Source organism: Onychostoma macrolepis, chromosome 14 (genome assembly GCF_012432095.1).
Source record: "Onychostoma macrolepis isolate SWU-2019 chromosome 14, ASM1243209v1, whole genome shotgun sequence".
In the NCBI taxonomy this organism is placed as follows: domain Eukaryota; kingdom Metazoa; phylum Chordata; class Actinopteri; order Cypriniformes; family Cyprinidae; genus Onychostoma; species Onychostoma macrolepis.
Window position 1 is genome coordinate 17,474,457 of NC_081168.1, and position 23,946 is coordinate 17,498,402.

Consider the following 23,946-nt stretch of genomic DNA (forward strand, 5'->3'; position numbering starts at 1 on the left):
GTATTTTCCCATGTGACATCATAAATCCCACAACATCCAAATGAGCCATTTTTGGAGCTTGGTTGCATAATGTTTTTTTAATACTGAGGAGGATGTTTAAAGATATAAAACTTGCATGATGTTTTAATGGTACAAATACCTCTTCAATGATTAAGGGAATGTCATGACCCCTTTAAATGTGCACTTGTACTTAGTTGACAGAATAAGAATCCATTCTGGATTTTGTATTTGAAAGCTGTGCATGGACAAGGAATCTATCAGTGGTTGGGAGTGCAACTTAGGTTTAAAAGCCTGGAGTGACTTCAAAGGTAGATCTTTGTGTCATGGAGATTTATCGATCAGTGGGAGGAAGTGTTCGATATGAGATGTTTCAGAGTTTCCAGGTGCTGACACTAAGGTGCGGTGGAAAAATATTTCTAGAGCATTATCACCATCTCTTTTCAGGTGCATTCGCCTGGAGACTGGCAAACACACCTGTGATTGGTGAGATGCCTGGAATAACATTGCTGCACCCATAGAAGGCCCGACTCTCAGTCTCCATTTATTGCGCAAACGATTTCATGGCCATATCTGCCGTTTGTTTGCGTTGGCCCGTGTAAAATCATATCATGTGTGGTGATGGATTACACAACGGAGCCAGTATGTGTCATATTAAGCAAGTTTTCAAAACAGCACTAGGTAGGAAACTAAATAGCAGTGATTGTTTCCAAGTATGTCTTATGATTAATCCAGACTTGTAATGCTGATTCATATCTTTTAGGAGTTTCTCTCACTTTGCTGGCAGAACCAGTGCCAACCGCTCTCACCTCTGGGTTTTTTTGCGGTCTGGATGGATACTCATCAATGCAGGAGCCCTGTAGACTAAAGAGGGATTGGGCTTGATTTGTACTTCCCTCTTGACAAATGACATAAATACACATTAAGCAGTGAAAGCGTTTGTTTTAGGAACTCTTTAAAACACCTCCAGAGGCCAAGAAATGCTCCATAAAACAAAGACGTTGCAGTGCTTGTTAAGCTGGGATGGGGAGTGGGGAGCAGAGGCATTGAGTCTGGTTGAGGTTTTGGATGGGAGTAGAGGAACTCTGGCCACATGAAGACGCCCAGCCGCTTGCTCTCAGAGATTTTGACTTTGTGATTTCTCACGTCATTGCTCAATCGCACACCCACACCCTTCACCGCGTTTGGGCAGGCCGTCTGGTACGCGCTTTGCTCTAGACCGCAGCTCAGCGGGCCCTGCAGGGTCTGCAGCACTGGTTGCTCTCTGGCATAAATCAACAAGTCATTCTGATGAAGATATAGTGGGAAAAGGCCTTGTGAAAGAAGAGAGGCCGTAAAAGGCCCTGGTTTCTGGAATTTTTCTCTAATTAAAAAAGTTTTCCTTTGGTATTTCTGGACACAAAAACTACTTTCATTCTAACAAATTCAAATGAGAGGAAAAAAGTACATATGATTTAAAAAAGATTTTAATATGAAAAAAATAGTATATTCTCATGGCTGGGTATATATATATATATATATATATATATATATATATAGGCTACTGAAAATGTTTATTTTCTTTTATATTATTTTATTTCATTTCAGGGTCTGGATGGGCTTCAGATGTCACACCCTAGAAGTGGCAAGAGTCTGTTTGATGATTGTCTGATTATTACTGCACACTGGAAAGCATTTCCTGATGAGGTAACCTGTAATCTGACTTTTCGCATCGTGTATTTTTTTTTTTTTTGGGGGGGATTTGAGGATGAGAAATCACCATATTTCCGAATGTTTTGCCAAGTTAGTGCCATCAAATCTTTGAAATATACTGTAGAGTGTATGGAATATTTATTTTGAGTTTTGTTCAGGCAATTGAGTTGACTAGATACATGCAAACAAAAAAGTATATTCCATTTTGTCTGTGAAATCAATGCTGTGTTTTTTTTTTTGTTTTGTGGTATAATCTGTTTAAGATATCAGAATCAACTCCTAAATATATCCCCCACAAAAAACCCCACTGAAATATGAAGGTTGTCACTTTACATGCCGGTCAGATGGTCTCTTCCTGTTTAAATTGGCAGTTTTGGCCGTAACCTGGAATGTGGACTAGAACTTTAGCTGTTTAGTCACGTAGTCTGGCTATGTGAGTCTAGGATATCTGGATAACATTGTTGTCATTGACCTCCTTGAAGTCCTGGACACCCATGGAGCTTTTGCAATTGCCGGTGGAACGTAATCAAACATTTTTAAAACTCAGTTGGATTAAATTTCATCTCTCAACAGGGTTTTGGTGGTCTCCAGGAAGAGGGAGACGGAGAGGTTCACTTACAGGTTATGTATTACTCCAGTCAAATGACTGCTCTGCTATGGCCTTCTCTCAGTAACAGACAGACTCAAAAGAGGAGAATGTAAACCAGAACACTTAGGAAATTCCACACACACTTCAGAAGAAAAGCCCAGATTTGATGGAATGTGTTCTAACATTTCCTTCTCTGGTCTGTTCAGCCACACATGGATACAGATGCTACAGTGAGACATGCACACACACTTCTAGACGTATGCAGACACAGCTGCCCTTTGAGAAAGTCACGCTAGACTGGTGAAAGAAGAAACGCAATGACAAGCTGACCAGCTGTAAAGTGGGCGTTGGGGAAAAAACAAATATGTTTGCAGAGGCGGGAGGGATAGAATTAAGGAGTCAAAGAAAGAAGAGAAATGGCCTGCTTTACACTGGGGAGTTGGCATTTATGCTGGTGTGCACCTCTGTTTTTGCATAAACAGATGCATATTTTGAAAATCACTGGCAAACTATTTTAATGTACTGTGATGTTAGAGATATTGCATATCACAAACTAGTTAAACAAGGTAGCACACAGACTAAATTATTAGTTTCCCTCCTATATACAGCACAGGTTAAAGGTTCACTTCAAAGGTCAACTAGTCAAAGATTTCTCAACTGCACATGTTAGCCTTTGAGCTAAATGTATAAAAATTAATTACAATCATTGTATTTTTCTATTTTTCCATTTTTAATTTGACATTATTTTGCATTTATATATATATATATATATATATATATATATATTTACACACACACACTGCCGCTCAAAAGTTTGGGATCAGTAAGATTTTTAATGTTTTTAAAGGAGTCTCTTCTGCTCATCAAGGCTGTATTTATTAGATCAAAAATACAGAAAAACAGTAATATTGTGAAATCTTATTGCAATTGCTTATATTGGTTTCCTATTTTAATATACTTTAAAATAGAATTTATTTCTGTGACACAGCGCTGAATTTTCAGTCTTCAGTGTCACATGATCCTTCAGAAATCATTCTAATATGCTGATTTATTATGAGTGTTGAAACTGTTGTGCTGCTTCATATTGTTTTTTGGAACATATGATACTTTTTCTTTGATTCTTTGATGAATACAAAGTTATAAAGAGCAGCATTTGTTCAAAATAGAAATATTTTCTAACAATATAAGTCTTTACTATGACTTTTTATTCATTTAACACATCCCTCCTAAATAAAAGTATTAATTTCTTAAAAAAAAAAAAAGAAAGAAAAAACTGTACTGACCCCAAACTTTTGAATAGCATTGTATATTGTAACACAAAATTTATTTTTTAAATAAATGCTGTTCTTTTTAATTTTTTATTAATCAGAGAATCCTAAAAAAAAATATGAAGCAGCACAACGGTTTCCAACTTTGATTATAAATCAGCATATTAGAATGATTTCTGAAGGATCATGTGACACTGAAGACTGGAGTAATGATGCTGAAAATTCAGCTTTGATCACAGAAATAAATTAGATTTTAAAGTATATTAAAATAGAAAATTGTTATTTTAATTTGCAATATTTCACAAAATAAATTTTTTTCAGTATTTTTGATCAAATAGATACAGCCTCGATGAGCAGAAGAAACTTCTTTAAAAAACATAAAAAATCTTACTGATCCCAAACTTTTGAGCAGACATATTTATATGTCTGTTTTTCAGTTTGGGTTTGTTTCATTATGTTTAATTTTTTTGCATTTTATATATATATATATATATATGTATATACTGTATGTATATACATGTTTTTCAGTTTGGGTTTTGTTTCATTGCTGAGAAAAGAGAAAAGTTTTATGTATGTATGTTGTGCATCATCCATGTCTGTTTGTTTCATTTTTGAAACTTTGAAAGACATGCCTTGAGATTCCAATCTTTTCCCCTGGGGAATTTGCATATGGGTCAGGCTGCATAATTCATTTAACTGATTTTAACCATTTAAATAGTTTTAAATAATTATGATAAAATTATGAATTTATTGATTATTATTATATAATTGCATAAGTTAACAAGTGAAATAACCATGAACTTGTTTTTTGATACTTCTCGTCATAGCTCTGACCCAGTTTTTGCTGACGAGCGCCTTTACTCTGGATACGACCGAGACGGTGGTCTGAATATGGCTGACGGCCTCAAATATCACCCAGGTATGACATTTCAAAACAGAAGCAAATATTTGATGGGTTTACAAAGGAGCTCAATGTTTCAGTCAAGAACGATTTGTCAACTGTGAGAAAGCACTTACAGATGATACAGATCAGAGCTTAGTTTACACAGTTGCATACAACACTAAGATATCATAAAGATCGTTTTCACTAAAATAACTATTAAAGATGCTCTGAAGTCTGTAATCTAACAATAGTATTTGTCCTGCCACAGATACCTTGTTTTCCATCTCGCATGTCTGTTCTCAGACAGACATCTCTGTCGGGAGATCAGTGGGCTTTAGATCCCATCCCATTGAGACTTTAAGTGTCTTATGTTGCTTCAACACGCAGCTCAAGAATCATTGCGGGTGCTCTCCACGTCTGTGAAACCTATCTGCAAGGCCCTTTTGTGTTACACTTTATTCTTCTCTAGAGAAAACACTCGACACTGGTTACATTTTATAACTCCTAGCAATCAGAAACAAGCGCATATTGGCAGTTTTAGTGCATGCATATGCTGCGTTTGTTCTATTCCCCTGTCCGGTGTAAAAATTTGAGAGGGACAAAGAGCAAAGTGCACACTGATCCTCAAACACCCCTATTTTAAATATGAAAATATATAATGGTATAATGTGTTCAGTATGCATGCTTGAAGGAAACCATATGAAGAAGGCAGACAAAGAACTCTCTGTGTTCCAACTCCTGCTCGTCCACACCCCCTTTTCCCTTCTTTCGGTCTGCGAGAGAGAAAGAGAGAGCGAGAACGAGAGCGTAACTCCATGTGAGACAGAGGGGGAGGTGAACGCAAGGAGGACCTGAAAAGGGGCTGTACAAACTAGCCATCACATACACACCGAAGCACTTGGGAGTACAGGTGAGTCTACCATCAGCTCCAGACTTTCATTGAGTTTCTCTTGGCATTGTGTTATCAACAAACAGCTTTATCACCTGTTGAATCGCAAACTGCATCCTTGAAGGACCTACTGTGTGAGGTAGCCAGCTGCAACCGGGAGGAATGTTTCTGAAGTTGATCTTTCTAAATATTTGGGTTGAATAATTGAGGATGTTAACTTCATTCTCCTCCCGTGGAGGAATAATCTCACTGGCAGTGAACTTCATGTGTTCCCTATTTGGCTCTTCTTTGTCCTGCCTGCGTGTGGTTCTTATGATGATAAATTTGAGCAGCGTGCAGTAACTGTAGAACGAATATCCGGTGCTGGAGTTTCTTAGCGACAGTAATGACTTATACATTAGGCAGGGGTTCTGTTTAGTAGAGATGTCATGCTGAGCATCTGTCACTGACCTTTATCTGATCTGAACTTTTATAGAGTGGCATAATTTGCAAGACTTATTAAGTCGCAGCTTCTGAATGGTACTAAAGTTTTATCTACTATTTGGATCTGCTAGATAAGTTTAGTATTGGATTTATTGCTTTGTCAGAGTCCAAATAGGCTAGTTTTTCTTTTTTTATGTGTTTATGGCTCATTAATGAGCCATTTAAAATGAAATTAAAACAGTTACAGTGTTTACACTTTATTCCAAAGCACCTGGTTTTGTTATTTTATTATTCTTCTAAGTGATTCTCTGCAGCCTTTAAGTCATGTTTATATAGTGTTATATACAATACAGATATCATAAAATAACAGAATCAGTTAACTTCAAATATTAGACAAATTCAAATTGTGCTCTTAAAAAGACAGTTGTGTAATTATTCAGCTTGCTATTGAACACACAACCCAGAACAGAGACCTTGCACATCTATGATTTCAGTTGTTTTCCTGTATAATTTATATATGTCCCCACTATATACTTAGTACCCTTATAAAGCAAGCAAGCATGTCTCTGAGCCTCATTGAAGTTTATAACTAATGGTGTTTTTGCTGTCTGTCAACAACCTGTGCAAGTCAAGGCATGCTGGTTATCTGCTGAGAATTATTCTCAAAGAATGCCAAATGTAGAGTGCAACCCCCAAATTATTTTTCAGGCCACTTACAGGTGCTTCAAAAGGCCTTTGTGCGAAAGAAGCCGAGTTGAAGAGCAGGTCTCTGCATTGTGCCGTGGCGTACGGTTGAAGGATCTGGCCCTGGAGAGCTGTAATGGATCTGGGAGATTAGAGAGACCTGTCGGGCCCCGGAGGTCTATCAAACCCTGTGTCAGACACCGTTACATACACTATTACTGCTCATATTATGCACTGTAACGGATACAGCCTAAAACACACACAAATACTATCTCCAGTACCTGCATCCGGTGCCTCGGGACTGATAACGTGTGGAATGTGATGGGTAGAGCTCAATACGGCTCATTAGATTGGTGTATGAGTATGCCCTCACTGGATTGGAATGACTCATAAATCAAATGATGGCAAATCGTTAGAGATATGTGAGCGAGCCGTGCAGTTAGGCTGGTATGTTAATGTTGTAATGTAAATACATGGAAAGTGAAATCAGATAAGATAAGCATACTCCGACACTTTAAGACACTTAAAGATTTATCATTATACTGATTTTTTACATAAGATTTGCCCTGAAATGCTTTCAACCTTCTTCCAACCAGCTTTCAGCCTTCAAGATGTTTTGGCGAGTAAAAGATTTAGTTGATTGCTAATTAGCTGGTAACTTTATGAGGAACCGCAACATTCTAGAATGCAATTAAACAGAATTTTATGAGTTGATAGTCTGAGCTTCCCTGATGTACAGTAAGATGGGACATGCTTAATACAAGGAATTAAATGGAATATTCTTTACATTAGGCCACTTTGACAAAAGTATGAGGAACAAAAGCCAACAGATCTTGTTGAAAAAATTCCATATTATTTTTGAAAGAGGTCTTGTTCTCACCAAGGCAGCATTAATTTGATCATAAATACAGTAAGAACAGTAATATTGTGAAATATTAATACAATTTTATACATATATGTATTAAATATTTCAATATTTTTAAACTATATTATATATATATATATATATATATATATATATGTGTGTGTGTGTGTGTGTGTGTGTGGCTAGTATGAAATATTTCAATATTTATTTTATAATTATCTGCCCGTGTAAAAAAAAAAAAAATGTCAGAGCATCGTCAGAGGTCACATTATTCAAAAGCATTACAAAACAAAGCAACTGCTCTTTATGTTTCGTTCAAAGCAGTGAAAGGCAGAGAGCTTGTGAGAGGCTTTTGTGGGCGAGAGTGTTTGTTTTGTTGAGTTGATTGTCTTTATTTGTGGAGGATGGCATGGAGGGCATGAACAGTGGGTGTCGTTTTTGTGGCCACTTTGAGTCAACTGTTGGAGTGGGCGGGACGTAAACTCCCAAACATAAACGCACAGGGGTCGAGCTAATCACTGGAAGAGTGAAACAGACCGCTCATTTGTCATAGGTGTTATTAGTTAAAACAGTGTTTGAAAGGGGGTGATGGAGACTAATGGGGTCTTATTACCTCATGTGACCCAAGGCCTTGTGTAGACTACAGGATGTGAGAGAGACGGCACTCAACTGACAGGGTGATTCAGGGCTATTGAGACTAGACTGTGCTATTTGTACAATTGCCAGTTAACACACTGTCCTGTTTCAACATGCAACTGAAACAGTCAAAGCCTTTCCTAATACAGAAAATTCCTTAATTTATTAAACCAACAGATATTTATGATTTATATAGTGACTCCACTATATAACTCCCTTAAATCTTTAAAAAATCATGACTTTTTAAAAGGGATGGTTCACCAAAAAAATTTTTTGTTTAAGCTTTAGAGGTGATTCTTATACTTAGCACAGTTTAGTCAGTAATTTATAGGGTTCCATGGGTTTTTAGGTGGTCCAAGTGGAATCTGTGGACTTTTGGCAGTGGTTTTGAGGAAATAAATGCAAAAATGGATTTAAACATGGTTAAAAGTATTAAATGGCGTTAGTAACAGCCTAGAGTGCTACAATAAATTAAAAAATTATAAAATCTGTGAGTCTTTCTGCACAGATTTCACATGTTCCAGCTTCGAAAAATTTTGACCTTCCTTCCTTTACAGTTCTTTTTATAAAATAAAAAATCCTAATTGGGCAACTCCTATTCCTTTCATTATCCTGTCTCCTTGATATTAGTCAGGAGGAAAATGAGATATGCATTGTTTTAACTTCACATGTAGGAAATGCAGTTCATTCCTCCCACTGATTTGACAATGGGTGGGGTGTCATTCTCACAAATGATATCAAGTGCACAGTGCCAGAGGAAATACCCCTCCTTCATACAGTATAATAAAAAACAGAGGAATATTTCCTTCATGAGGTTTCTCACCTCATCTATTTCAGATTCAAAATGTTGAGATATTTAATATTCTTAATTATTTTTATGAATGCATTAGCATAGTATTTGTTGACTGAAAGTCTGCTTCTTGTATGTTTCAGGAAGTGGCAGTTGAGAGGAAAATCACTGACTGTGCTGTACCCTGGCAGCAGTGGAAGTTCATCCAGTGGCCTTTCATTTCAGCTACACAACTAGAGGTTAAGACATTAAGCCCTGTCTGGATATACCATATACTTGCCCGAGGAGCCTCTCTGGACCAGATCTGAAACAAGCAAATAAACTATATGTCTGATCTTGATGGAGGGTTAGAGATCACATCACTTGGCTTAAACCAGCCAGAATCCATCTGTTTAAAATCCAAACATATGGACTGAACACAATAAAGCTCTGATTGAAAGTTTAGCAGCTACAATAGCTTCAGTCAGAACGTTTGGACGACCTTTTGGCTGAATGTGTTTTTTCATGTGCTAATGAAACGACAGGAAAGCACCAAGCACTGCCCTTCATCTTGACATTGTTGAAACAGTTTGAGAGCAAGGGCTACGCGTGCCTTTAAAGAAACAGTCTGTCTCTGGGAGATTGCGATAAACTCAAAAAGAAAGACAAATATCTGGATATAAGATCGAAAACAGCCGCAAATAGAACAGATGATAGTCTTCCAGCCTTTGCCGCATTTGCAAAAGAGCATATCCCACTTGTGAAATTTACTTGGCACTTTTCCATGGGAACTGATCCAGGGTGCATTGAGAAGTACCTCCAGGGAGGTCTTGTTAGAGTTTGAATAATATTGTGTGGATTGAAAGCAAAAGTACATTTCTCAGCTCATCTCTGGGCGGTAGCGCGTCTACTCCGAAGGATTACAGTGAAGAAAACGTCCAGCAAAATGTAGAGCTTTAGTTTGACTTTGATCCTGCTTTTGATCCTTGTTTCTTCACAAGTTGGGAAGCATAAAACAATCCGGATCCCGAAACCACCTCTTACAAGCTATACGTACGCCCCAGCTGAGAAAAAGAAAGCTTTTATCACACCCAGGCAAGCGTGCCGGCTAAAAGGGGGCTCAGCAAAAGAAGAGAGTCTCTTAGGCAAGGACGGAGTGAAGCGGGCTGGGATGGAGTGCAAACATGAGCCTGCTAGAAGAGGGGACAGCTGGGGTGGGCCTACCACTATAACATCTTCCACCCTCAACAAGACTGGAGCAAACACGTCCCTGGAGAGGCACAGTACTAACATTTTGGAGAAAGATGACAACTGCGGGGTCAAAGCAAAGCCAGGCTTGACGTCTTGCCAGATGGAGCGGAAAACAAGTAAATATTTTCTTCCATATTTCGTTTATAGCACTGAATCTGAAGAACGTGATATATTACAGTATACTTTATCCCTTGGGCGCATAATATGTAAGGAATAATGTACAAAAAAACAGATCGGCACCCTGACATGACTGTTTACTAAATAAATGAATGCAAACACTGAGTTTATTTTTTTTTTTTATTAAATCAGGGGTTTGATGAAAAATATACTGCAGAATGTTGCAATTAACCAATCAGAATCAAGTATTCCACAGAATTCATAATTTAACAGTTAAAATGTAAGGTTTTTAAAAGTATTATGTATAATTAAAACAAACTAATAAAAATGACACTAAAGCAATTAAAATAAAACACTAAGAAACATGCAATTTTATTAGTTTACCTGGATGTCATATGACCATAAACCAATATCAGAGAATTGTGAGAAAGCATGCAAAAGTATTGTTAAATTATTAAAATATTTGCTTAAAATCTCAGTAGGACTTAAAGTAAATGTTTTAGGCCAACGGGTTCAACTGACAACAAAAGTTTGGGAATACCTATCATATGATTAAAACCAGAGATGATAAGGTGCAATGACAGGCATGAAACTAGGAAAACTATGTAGGAAATTGCATGGTTGCAAATTGGGATAATAGTTAATTATTCAGTTTAGTGTCATTATACGGTGTCTTAATACTGCAAAGACTGCAGAATGTTTTGATTAACCAATCAGAGTTAAGTATTCAGTAGAGTCATGTAATAAATTTAAATAGTTTAGTGAGTCAAGACAAATTCATTCTTTAAAAGTTGAATGCTTTTACAGGCCCTACAGAGGCCTAAGAGCCATCAGATAGAAAGACTGGCGTAACATGCTGCTATCCCCTAAATGCTTAGACATCAGTTCTTAAACCCTCAGTGACACATTTGTTTCCTCACAGACACAGATGAGCCGTACAGTTATAGCTCTTCAGTTCATACCCACTGACCATAATGCTCAAGCTGTGGGTAATGTTATCTGGAAAGAATGCATAATAAGGTTTGCAGATGACCAGGCACCCACTGCAAGTGCAGTAGGCGGCGGTTCACACCAGTGACTGTGTGACAGAGGGGTTTTACAACCCTGCTGATGAGAATTCAGACCCATTTCAGGCAGTCCGAAACTGTTTTTGCAGAATTCAAGAGGTTGCTGTGATGTTGTTACAGCTTTGGAGTGTGTAAAATGGCAAGAGGGGAGGATGTGGGAAGGCTGAGATGGAACAGCTAATTCAGTCACTTTATATTGGTTTCATACCGTTCCTAGGAAGAGACGCTGAAGTAAATGTCAGCATTTTCTCTCTTTTTTTTTCGTTCTCTCTCTCTTTGTATGGGATTTATGTCGCCACACAGCATCATGATTTGATGAGATGCAGAATGTTATGCTTCTCTTCCTTGCATCTCCAGATGCTGATAGCATGAAATTGGAAAATGATATAGTGTGATCCAAAAGTCTGAGAGCAGTTTTTTCTCAGAATGTTTTAGGATAATAATAATAATAATAATAAGCAGTCATTTTAATTCTACACCGTTTTAAGGTCATTAATCAAATTGTCAATTGAACATGAACTCTTTTTTTTTTCTTTTCTTTTTTTTTTACAAACAGTCAGCACAAGATTGCAATTTGGATCTTCTCAAATCATGCTGGAGGTCATGATCATCAGGTTTTACACAAACTTTTGTGTAGTTCATCCACTTTTAGTGCTTCTGTCATTAAAGCAGAGTGCTTAGTCAAAAAATACTAAGATGTTCTGAAAATGATTTCCTTTTCACTTTTAATTGTTTTGCTAATACTATAATTTGTAGTAAATTTCTTATTACCACTGTAAATGATAAATGCATTAATTTCCAAGTTCATAACTTATTTATGATTTAGAGTCGTTGTGGTCATATGTTTACATACCTCTTGCAGAATATTCCTTATATCCCTTTTATGATCCTTCTTATTCATTTTCTTCAACTTTCTTTTATAATCCAACTCATACAAAACAAAGATAAAGTATTAACCAGCCTGTCTATTTGAAGCCATATACAGTGAAGAAAACTGGACTTACCCAAAATCATAACCCCCCTGACCTTATGCAATTTGTCCATAAACCAACCAATTTGGAGTCTTAAATTGCTATCTTTTCTATCACCATATTTTTCATTTTGCAGCTTCTGAAAATGTACAGTAACTTATGGCCACAACTGTATGTTTCAAAATAATATAGCAGGTCAATTACAAGGCATTTCTCAGCTTGAGAACTGATCTGTAGATGCAATTCTGTGAATGTTGTCCTACTTGAGAATAAGGTAGCAGAGTAAGAAGAGTCTACCAGTACAGGTTTTGTGGACAGTGATGTGTAATTGCACATTCATGGTTTTAAAGTTCTTAAACCTTTCTGATCTCATCACTCCTCACATACTCGCACACATTTCCCAGAGGAAAACTGTCATTTTATCCAATCCTCCCGGCGAACCATAACATCCGACAGGAGAATCTGACCTTTGCAATGTCTGCCAGGTCCACAAATCCTCAAGCTGTGGGGGAGTTTCCCTCATCTGTCTGAACTGAGAGCCCACATATCATACGCAGCTCAGTGCCAACGAAATGGGAACATTATTCCTTTCCCTGAATTCCTACCACTACTTTTTAGGTTTGAGGAAGTTCCTGTGTTTCCCTTCTGTTAATGATAAATTACGCATGAGGGTTATGATTCAGGTATGATGGATGAGCTAAGCAAGCAAACCTCTGCGATCTAAACTGAACTCCACCCTTGAGGCTCAGGTGTCCATCCAAGCGAGTGTGTTTGCCGGATGGCTCTCTCCCCTGACATCCAATCCTCTGAAAGAGCTGACACATTGATTCTGTACACGACACATGAAATGTGGCCACTTAATTTGGCGTGGAACAGAATGTGCGAACTTACAGATTCTGTATGTGATTATTTAAGTACATCCAAGGCCATAGCAGTCATAAATATGAATCGTTCCTACATCCATCTCTGGTAATGAAAACAATGGTTACTCAAAGGGATAATTCACAGAAAAATGAAAATGTCATTATTTGCTCACGCTCATGTAGTTTGTAAGCCACATGCTTTTCTTTCTTCTGTAGAACACAAATGGAGATGTTTGGCAGAAAGTCAAGAACTGACAGCCTCAGTCACCATTCTCTTTCATTGCATACTTTTCCCATTAAATGAAAGTGAATGGTGACTGAGGCTGTCACTCTGCTTCTACTTTTTTTAGTGTTTCATATAAGAAAGAAATGGGGTTTGAGGTCATAAGGGTTTAGAACAAAATGTGGGTGATATATAATATAATATAATATATATATATATATATATATATATATATATATATATATATAGTTAAGAGAGTTACTGCAAAACCACTGCTATGTGTCTAATTGGACTTTTGGCTTAAAACCCTCATAGTTTCTGACTAATAGCTCTTGTGACAACCTCCCCGCGTGACAACTAGCCCCGCTTCCCAGGTCTATTCTGTATCCAATTTGGAGTCTACCAAACTAAAAAACAGAGGAAGCAAAGTCTGCCAGGAACGTCACACAGCATAGCCATCCTTTAAAAAAAGCAAAAGTGAAGCGCAAACCTCGTCCAGTGCCCCAGCCTGCCCGCCTCATGCTCGAAGAGATCATCATTCCCAACGACACGAAATCCGATCCAGGCTCTCGCTTCTAAAGGGGAGTGGAGGAAACACATGAAGTTAAATTAGAAAAGCTCGCGAAGCAGCAACAAAAGAGACTGTATTCAGAGTTAATTAAGGTAAGAGAAGTTTAGTTTGACCCGGTGCTTCTGGAACTTCTGGAAAAAACGGTATTTGCGTAAAAAAACCGCTTAGATCTGTGAAAGGCATGTGCTGAAGTCATGTTTAAGTTCTGAGGTTTGATGACATAGATCGTTTAAATTATATAATGTGATGGATCTTCTTTAAAGCGAGAAGAGAGCAATATTTTGCAGTGAATGCATGCTGTTTTAGGCATAGACAGACGATAGACAGCAAGTTTATGACTGAAAAGAACAACATTGTTTTTAAATTAAAGTGACAAATTGCTCTTTGTGGATCTCAGACATACCGTTTTTAAAGTTATTTTTGATTGTACACTGTAATAATAATAATAATATATATATATATATATATATAACGTAAAATGTGCTTCATGTGGTAAAACGCGGTTTCATTCTTGAAAAATGAGTTAATTAGTTACCTAATCAACCTAGGTCATTTTTTACGCATTACCACATTTTATAGTGTATTTATTTATTTAAAAAGTAGAAAGCAGTCATAACTGTATTAAATTAACTATTCTGGTCTGGCTCTGATATGACAGGGATATTTATAAGAATAAGGAACAAATTAAAACGGCATCAAGTAATTTTACAGTGTTTATTATTTTATTTTATTTTTTAATGAGAAAACTGCATGTATGTTCATGGCTAACTGTCGGATCTTGCTCCAGTTTTTAAAAAGAAAATCTTTTAAAACACATAAAGATGAATACCTGTAAAGAAGGACAAGGGAGAGCTTTTTATCCCAGTGCTAGACGTTGTGTTGCTTGGCCTGACTAAATAAAAAGGTGTTTTTGCTGGTGGAATGAAAGGCAGATGGACATTATTCATGCTCTATTATAATTTTATGCCATGTGATATAAAAGCTCCTTTGAGTCTGGCAAACTTGCACATAAAACAAATGGGATAGATTTAGAACTCTTGCTTTTTTTTTTACTAACTTTTTAACTCCCATTGTGGCTCTGGCAAGACAAAGACCTACCTGCTTGGATAGAGAAAAAACACTCACAAAATAGTTTTCAGGTTTGCTGCCAAGTCTGGGGTTGAGGATAAAAGCTAAGAACTACCTCAGGGAAACCTAAAGTGGTTAATTATTCAAAGGTCTATTAGGGAAACAGATTGTGTTTATGTTGAACAGGTTAACCACACTTATATTGAGTCAAGCCGTACAGCCAGTGATGTAATTGTTAACAGTCTGTTCCTCAGGATGTAATGTTCTGGGATAAGATGTTGAGGGTTTGTGTTTTAAAAGTTCTGTTCCTTTCCTGAGGCACACATTCGTTTGTAGGCAGGATCTTCAAGCACACTTGTTTTATTTACTGAAACTTGCTGATGCCACAGTATATCACTGTAGGTCAAAGTTCAAGCATTTAAGTGTAGACTTTGTCTTGTAAGTTGATGATGGAAAGGCATGAACCTGTTGGGATGTCAGCATATAGACCGATGGCTCCTGTGCCTTAGAGAGATTTCTCAAGGCATGCTGCAGTCTTAAGCAGGGAATTTTTTCGGCAGTTGAGGAATGCTAAGGGAGGGACTAGAGCCCATGGTGAAGGAAATACTTTCTGCAGCTTGGAATGGGGATTTTTAGCCCAGTAAATAAACCTTTGCCATTTTCAACAAATAGATGACTGTTTTAACATCCATCTTTGCCAAACTATGGGTAGAACTGCAAATATCAGCATTACAATTTATTTACAGGAGGTACTTAGAACTATAAATGTGTGAAAGCATTATACGGTCTACAAAAGTTTGCCTGCAGGCTCCGTGAATCACATCAAACTGTGAAAAGAATAATTTTGACCACAAATCCTTGAACTTAATGTGTCAGCATTTCTTTTATAAGTCTGTCTGCAAAAAAGACGACAAAATAATTTGATTCATCTTTTTAACTGGGTGACTCATGGAAGCTAGAATTACTTGAAAGACATATAATACTATAATATAGCAACCAAATGATCGTGACAGCGATGGTGAGATCATGAAATAAAATATAAAGCAGGCTAATATTTGCCAAAACCTGTTTAATTACTCTCTATAATAAAAAAGCCTGTGATATTATATGCAACACCCTTTGTTTGTTAGGCTGAAACAATTAAGTGCATTTAAAATAACACTTCTCTCCTAAGACTTGTGAATACTTGGTGGGTTGTGCTAAATTTTACATTTATAAGCTTGGTTGAGCAATACTTTTCTTCGTAAAAGCACTGCAAATGGCGTAGCTGTGAATGTGTTATATAATTAAAATTTTCTCTTGATTTCATTGTTGTGTTTTTCTACCATTACAGACCTCAGCAGAAGTGCCAGTTTGTCGGAGAAGGAGCTGAAGGAGGCACGGACCAAGAGTCAAATCATTGCTGCTCAGCTCCAGGCCAATTCCAACTCTAAAGGCGTCCAACTTTTCAACCGGCGCAGACAGAGGGTGAACGCTTTCACATTTGTAAGCGTTGGAGGAGGGGGAGTGGAGGCATCTAAGAATGTAATTGATTCATCTTTTCAAAGTCCACGGACATGGGACAAACGGCACTCTACTGAGGACCAGGACAAAGAGTTGAATCACAGGAACCTCAAGACAGGTCTCACGTGGTCGGCCGGCAGAATCCACAGTACTGGGAGTGACATGGAAGATGCCAGTGAGGTTACACGGGAGGATGTAGCAGAAGAAAGCAGCCAAGATAGACACTTTCTCCCAGTCAGTGAGAAGGTTGAGGAGCTTTCAGAAGACCTCACAGAGCATGTGAAGGATGAGGTTACTCTTAGAAGTGACAGTAACCCTGCTGTTATGGACAGAACTGGTGAAGATGAAGCTGAAGCCAGTGGAGCACACAATAAAGAAACCCCAAATGGATACAGTGTGCAATCCAATGGAAAAGCAGATAAGATGGTGACTAAACAGCCCACCATCAAAAACAGAACAGCTTGCCCATTTTTCTCCCCAACAACAGTAGGATCCTCTGAAGCTACGAGTCCAGTCATGGACATCCCTCCAGCCCATGACTCTAAAACACACTTTGAACCTTCAAATTACCCAATGCACCCAAGACCTGTTTTCTCTCCACCACCGCCTCCACCTTCATATCCGACTCCTCCTCTCCCCAGCTATTCCAGCCCTCCTCCACCTAACACAAGCCATGCTCCCTCACCTCAGCCTTCTCCTTACTACATCCGCTCATATGCCCCCAGGCCTACATTTGTCCCTGACCTCTTGAGTGAGAAGAGATCTGTATCTCCCATCAAAACAGGCATCCTCGACGAGGGCCGGGCTCGCCGAGCAACCCGCAAGTCGATGTTCACGTTTCAGGAGAAACCAAAAGTGGCTCCGAATCCCGAACTCCTGTCCTTGGTGCAGTGTGCAGATGAAAAGAAGAAAAAACCCCAGCCAGACGCAGGGCAGGAGGAGGAGCTGCTGGCTCTCGGGGCCGAAGCCTCAAACTTCCTGGCCAAGGAAGAGGACGTTCACGAGGAAGCTGGGATGCCAGAGTGGGCCTCGAGTTTGAAAAGCTCCAGAACGCGTGCCAGGACAGAGCACAAGCCTGAGCAGGCCCTGACCGATGCTTCAGGAAAAGGAGCTGAACTGTTTGCCAAACGTCAGTCGAGGATGGAAAGGTACGTCCATGACAGCAAGGACCCGAGATCACCCTCTCCTACCATGTCCTTGCCTCCTTCGTGGGTATATCCATCCAACATGCCCGGTCGAGTGAAGGCCATAGTAAACTCCTCCAATATAAGTGCACAAATTTCAAAGACACTTCAAACTCAGCAGGCCATTCAGAAAAACACTGTCTCTACCAAAGCGCCAGCACCTGCTCCAGCTCCACCTCCAGAAATACCCTTGGAGAACGGCTGCACAAAAATCGAGATGGAGCTATCCAAACATCAGCCATACCAGCTCAACTCATCCCTCTTCATCTTCAACCCAACAAAAGATCCCTACAGCACTCTTCCCAGAGCCGCCCCAGCTCCTAAACATGTCGTGACAGCTCACTCCTACTCCAGACAATCATCCCTTCCAACAAGCCCACTGCCATCGCCGTACAGCCCATCTGCCGCCTATCGGTCAGCCCATTGCTTTTCGCCTCCTATGACGCCTCTCAGTCCCATCACAGCAGGCAGTGTCAGTTCCCCAGTGTCGTCTTTAGCTCCAGAACGTGTGGCTTCACCTCGCTCTGGCATCCAAGCACCACGTCCCACGTTCTCCACCAAAAAAGCTGGTATCAGCCCACAGGTGTGGAAACCCTCTTCATTCTTTTAAACCTTTCCATTTCTGCTCTTCTTTGCTTTATGTACTCTTCAGACCAAAGTTTAATGGAAGAAAAGTAAAAAGGACACATATTGAACTGACTGTGCACTTAGACGTAACAAGAGAGCAGTAAGGTACAAAAAATTGGCCTACAAGAAACTTGAAATCTAGCACTCAGATTTGTTTTTGTTGTTTCTTGTTTATTATTGCATGTGGAGGCAATAAATGTCAGGTCCTACATTTACCTTTAAACTGACTTTAATTGTAATTCATAAACTGGCCACCAGATGGCCATAAATTGAACCTTACATATTTTTTTAATCAAAACATTGTAATTTAGTGCAGCTTTGTGTTTTAGAACTAGTTTATTCAGTTTTGTGCACATGCCAGATATATTTTAGGTACAAAACCAGTGTGTCATTTTCCAATGCTTGCCTCCAAGTTTTCAGGTTGGAGTTGGTACAAACTCATAAGCAGTTTAGCAGATGGTGTCTTGCCTTTTATGATCTACGAAATACAATTTAATATGAGTAGGACGATATGAGACCCTCTTCATGACATGGCACCCGTACTGTTCCTTTTCTTAATTAGTTCTGTGTGCTTCTCTTTGATTTATAGTCCTAGTTTACTGCTTGCATGCTGCGCAACAGTATATACTTAATGTAGTGTGCATACACTACTGTATGTTCCACTGCAGGCCTCTGATTAAACAAAGCCATAATTGAGTTTAATTTAATTTTATCACTACATGCAGCATGTAGTACCTACAGTATTTTTATGCTGGTTGTTTTCAAACAAATTGTTTCATTCTATCCTCTTCTCTTTCAAATGGTTTTGTCTACACTGTTTCATTAAACCAATGAAACACTCAGTTTCTTTTCTGTCTCTTGTTTTCATACTCTTCTGTTGACTAATCTGCTGATTTTCCTGTGTGGATGTCTTCTTCTTTTTTTCAGCATCCTCTCTAATCAGTTGTTTCAGTTTTCGGTAATATCTATCCCGTGATAAGAATCCCAGGGCGGCTTTCCCACAGAGTCATTTTTATCTATACACTTGTACCAACAAAACAAAGATATGCGTATCAGAGCCGCCCGCTGCGTGGTGCTCTGACCCAAAATGAAATTAGAAACTTTTTTTAATGCTGACTGAATATGTATGTGCCCCACACATTCCTAGCCTGCCCCCTGAAAATGCACATCTGAGCCGAAACTGGCCCCTGTGGGCTTGAGCTTTAGGCTAACAGCCTGACCTTTGGCCTCCCTCACGCTTGGAAAAACACATTTGCTGGAGGTGAAAACATACCCAGCAGCCTCAGCAGTGCAAATGCATATCTCAGTAAAGGTTAGTGGTCTTGGCAGCATGTATGCAAGCGATCTGAAGATGGCATGGTGTCGTGGTGTGCTGGGAAACTACTCAGACATTGGACAAGAATAAACAGCTTAATGTAATCACAGGGTGCATGAGAAGGCCTGATATCGATAACCACATCTGAAGTTGCATGCAGTGCTGCAGGAGGTGTTTTAGATGTTTCAATGGCGTGTTTAAAGGCTAATCTTACGGAACGTGTGCACAGTACCTGGCATGAACTTGGAAAACCTGGGTTTTTGAATAGTTATTGAACCTTTGGATCCAGGATTGTTCTGCAGCTGTTGTACCTTGAGTGTGATGATATCTTTGTTCTCGTATACTAACATTCCTCACTATCTACATTTATAACAAACATTGAAATAAATCATGACATGTTATGCAGGGCTCAACAGTAAGGAAGGTGTGCTGGCCTAGTTTTTGGTCTAGTTGACTGAACTGCCACATGTACTATTGGATCAACGCCATATATATATTTGATATTGCATATTTTTATGTCTCACAAATTTTATGCCTTGTTTTGCTGTGACATTTAGTTGCAAATTATGCTCATCAGCTTTTTAACCTTGTCAGCTAAATAAAATGATCTAACATGATGTCCAGCATTATCTGCCCAGTGAAAGTTCATTTCCTCTATCATAATGTCTATTATATATCCACCTAGCAAATGTTTGTAAATAATCTCGAAAGGTGGTCATTTTAATTTAGATATGTGAAAAATGTAATGTCAGCTTTATTTATGTACCGCTCTATATAATACAGATTGTTTCAATGCAGCTTCACAGTAATAAACTGATAGAATCGATGATGCAAACTTTAAATATGGGACAAATTCAATTTCTGCTGTAATACAATAGTGTTAGACAAAAGATCCAATAAAAAATAAGTTAACATATTTTTAATGTTAATGTTAAAATATTTTAAAATGATACAACATTTAAAAATATTATCTTTAATTAGTTTTGGTTCAAAATGTTTCTATTGAATAAAATCTAATTGTTAAATAATATAAACTTATGAAGTTATGCATTTAAATGATGAACTTTTAAATTAAAATGTAAATATACAATTATATTTATATTATTATATATTTTATTATATTAAATTATATAAAAATATAATTAAAATATAATTTGAAAAAATCCTTACTGTTGAGTCCTTTTATTATTCAGTGTGTGTGTGTGTGAGTGTGAGTGTATTTAGTGATATAGAGACACTAAATTAAAGTAATGTCTCACCTCTAAAAGTAATCTTTTCTTATCTTTGTTTTATCAGATTAAGGAGGAGACACCGGCACCAATCAATAGCCCCGGCTCCACCACCCCAACCTCCAGGACACCCAACCTCACTAGACGCTTCACCAGCCCTGAGGTGCTTTCCAGCGCTGTCTGGTCCCCCAGCAGCCCTCTAGTGACCTCTCCATCATCCAGCCCAATCTACAAGCCCACACCAATCTCCCCCTCGCACCGACCCATCCATAAGACCGTCACAACATGCCCTTCCCCAAGCCCTATCCACAAGCCCATTGCAACCACAGCATCTCCAGGTACCATCTTCAAGCCGACCGCCACCTCTCCTGTGTCTCCACCCTGGGAAACCAGGTGCCAGTCTCCAGCCGTCAGCCAGGACACCAAAGCCAACCACCGCATTTTGGCCAAAAACATCATCAATGCCGCCAAGCGGAAAAACAGTCCGTCTCCCGGGGCGCTGGGTGGCCACAGTCTGCCCATGTCCCCGGTGAGCGGAGGGATCGTGCCTTATGAACACAATCCTGCCAGTCCATTTCAGCCACGAATGCGGGGGGCTCAGTCGCCCATCTTTACCAGTCCCTCTCCCACCCGCATGATCCACTCTCCGGTGCGTTTGTACAACACCCGCTCGCTGACCGACTCGGATGCCTCGGTGGAGTCTGAGGATTCGGGTCTGCGCTCTCCTGGAGTGCGCAGCTACAACACCTGCCCCCGTGGCTGGGCCGGCGGTCTGCAGGTGAAGAGGGGAGGCATGTCTGAAGATCTGTAGGAAGCACTTGATGATTTATACTTCAGCCTGATTTCGTTGTAGACCAAAGTGTCCCTTAAATATTGAATGTAAAGCATTGTGGATACAGTACAGTATGTTGACTGTGTGATGGAATCTATACATGTTAAAGAAATACACTATCGTTCAAAATTTTGGGTCAGTAAAATTTTTTTAAAGAAATTTATTCAGTAAGCATGCATTAATATGTTCAAAAGTGACAAAAAAGCTTTTTTATTGTTAATAAATAAATGCTGTTTATGAATCCTAAAAAAATATATCAGCGCAACTGTTTTCAAAATTGCTGATAATACGAAATGTTCCATCTGCATATTAGAATGAATTTTGAATGATCATGTGACTCAATGTAAAAATTTATTTTCGATCAGATAAATGCAGGATTAGTGAGCTTCTTTCAAAAACATTAAAAATCTTACTAACCCCAATTTTTGAATGGTTGCGTAGCTGAACAGAAAAAAACAGAAAAAAAAAAGAAAGTTCTGACATCATTTACTCACCTCACATGTTTACTCAAACCAGTATGACTGAATTTCTTTCATGGAACACAAAATATAGTGAACATTCACATTCTGAAATATGACTAATATGTGACTATATTGTTGTTTTTGGAGCCTGACAGCATCTGCTCCTATTCACTTTCATTTTCTTGTGTGTTCTATGGAAGGAAGGAAGATTTTATCAAGGTCATATGATTTTGCAACAACATGAGGGTGAATAAATGAAGACTAAATTTTCATTTTTAAAGTGAACTGTTCCTGTAAAGTCACATCTTGGTCTGTAATCTAATGAAGAAGGCATTACATGGACTCAGAAAGTTGTACCAAAGAACTTAGATGTGTATTACCAAAGATAAAAGTAATGTGCAAGACTTTTCAAAGCAGTATTAGTTATTAACCTCATTTGTTTTTACATAAATATAAAAGGGATTGACCCTTTTGCTTTTTTGTACAGTATGTTTTGACAATGTGTTAGAGTATTGGAATGTGATCAAACTCGGAAGGAACTGATTGCTTATTGCTGATTGTGAGCTGATTTAGATGTAAAGACAGAATGACACAGCAAGGTTTCTATGGTATGAGAGAGAATGGTAGGAAATTTTCGACATTACGTATACTATAAATGGAAGCTGCTGGTGATTTGAAATCCAATAAGGTTTCCATATTAGTTTAGCGCTGACATACATGATGGAAATAAAATGGTCTGATGCACAACGGGAGAGGTGAAAAAATAAAGCATTAGGAGGTTTGTTCAGTGTGATTTCACATAAAATGTAGGAATGATTCAATTTCAGTGTTCATTAATGCACCTTGCTTAGATTGCTATTATTATATTTCAGTTTCCCAAGAGGGCAAGAACAGGAGAAGAGAGGATTCTTGCTGAGGTTATATATAAGTTAATCTTCACACATAGCATTTCAATATTTCACATACAAGGGATTGAGTAATTTTGGGTTTAGGGTGACTGAGTGCTCTGTTGGTACAGTAAAGTGAGATAATTGCTTTTTATATACATTTCACACAAATAAACATATTTCATGGGGCACTTGTAAGGTTTATCATATATGTAAACATCACCTGTGGCACTGTCAGACTGTCTACAGCATGCATTTACACTTGACTGGTTATTTCTGACAGTACACACTGCATACTGTGTGGTAAACGGTAATTCACACTACTTAATACCGTATGTTTGTCTGTCGTAGTTCTGAAATTACATATTGAAATCTGTTTGAGCTGATCACTAACACTCATTTAAGGATTAAGTCTCAAGGGTCATGCATACCAGGTGTACTCATGTTATCCTGCGCTCAAATATTGGATCACCACACATGAGAAAATCATTCTGTGTTGGTGCATCAGCAGATTTTTGAGTATTTGCATATGGGGAATTTTGATTGACAGGGACATCAGCTGTAAAGTGACTTGGCACCTTTGGTGAGAATAATGTTATCACTTTCAAGGGTGCTTTACAGCCCCTGTGTGCTTGTGCGATCCTTCATTTGGATTATGGGAGTTGCTACGCATGATTCAACTCACATATACAATTTCTTTAAGTTTGATATCATGTCTGAATAACCAGCCTCAATATTATCTCTTTTTGGTTTCTGTTCAGTTTTTAAATTAAGTGAATAAACACAAACAAAGTCATCTTCTTGGATAAAAGTCTTCATTTCTTGATTCTTTTGTTGATGAAAGCACAATCTGTAATTCCATTAATTACAATTACAAATGCATACAGTTTCACAAATAACTAAAAATATAATAAAATACCTAACTACATAATACTATTATTGTTAGAAATTGCAACAAATTAAAAAATAGAAATATAAACTTTTGAACTGCAGTTTTCGTCTGGTCAGAGGAGAACTGGCCCCCCGACTGAGCCTGGTTTCTCCCAAGGTTTTTTTCTCCATTCTGTCACAGAGGGAGTTTT

General features: G+C 38.4%; 1 protein-coding gene across 2 annotated transcripts; it reads left to right on the forward strand.

Annotated features, from left to right (window-relative positions):
- The first annotated feature begins 5,228 nt into the window (after positions 1–5,228).
- On the forward strand, positions 5,229–23,660 carry LOC131553847 (synaptopodin 2-like protein). Of its 2 annotated transcripts, XM_058798777.1 has the most exons (4): positions 5,229–5,339; positions 8,860–10,062; positions 16,160–18,096; positions 20,752–23,660. In XM_058798777.1, exons 2-4 carry the CDS (start codon positions 9,867–9,869, stop codon positions 21,493–21,495), a joined length of 2,877 nt encoding a protein of 958 aa, XP_058654760.1. In that variant the 5' UTR covers positions 5,229–5,339; positions 8,860–9,866; the 3' UTR covers positions 21,496–23,660. The 2 variants fall into 2 exon arrangements, 1 of the variants encoding a protein (XP_058654760.1); XR_009274281.1 differs by lacking the exons at positions 5,229–5,339; positions 8,860–10,062; positions 20,752–23,660 and adding an exon at positions 13,580–13,850 and having other exon boundaries at positions 16,160–16,297.
- Positions 23,661–23,946: the final 286 nt, after the last annotated feature.

What these genes read in the sequence shown, in the direction of transcription:
- LOC131553847 (XM_058798777.1), top strand. Translation starts at nt 9,867, where the DNA reads ATGGAGTGCAAACATGAGCCTGCTAGAAGAGGGGACAGCTGGGGTGGG. An exon ending in CCAGATGGAGCGGAAAACAA is followed by an intron (nt 10,063 to 16,159) that starts GTAAATATTTTC and finishes CTACCATTACAG; the next exon opens with ACCTCAGCAGAAGTGCCAGT. An exon ending in AAGCTGGTATCAGCCCACAG is followed by an intron (nt 18,097 to 20,751) that starts GTGTGGAAACCC and finishes TTGTTTTATCAG; the next exon opens with ATTAAGGAGGAGACACCGGC.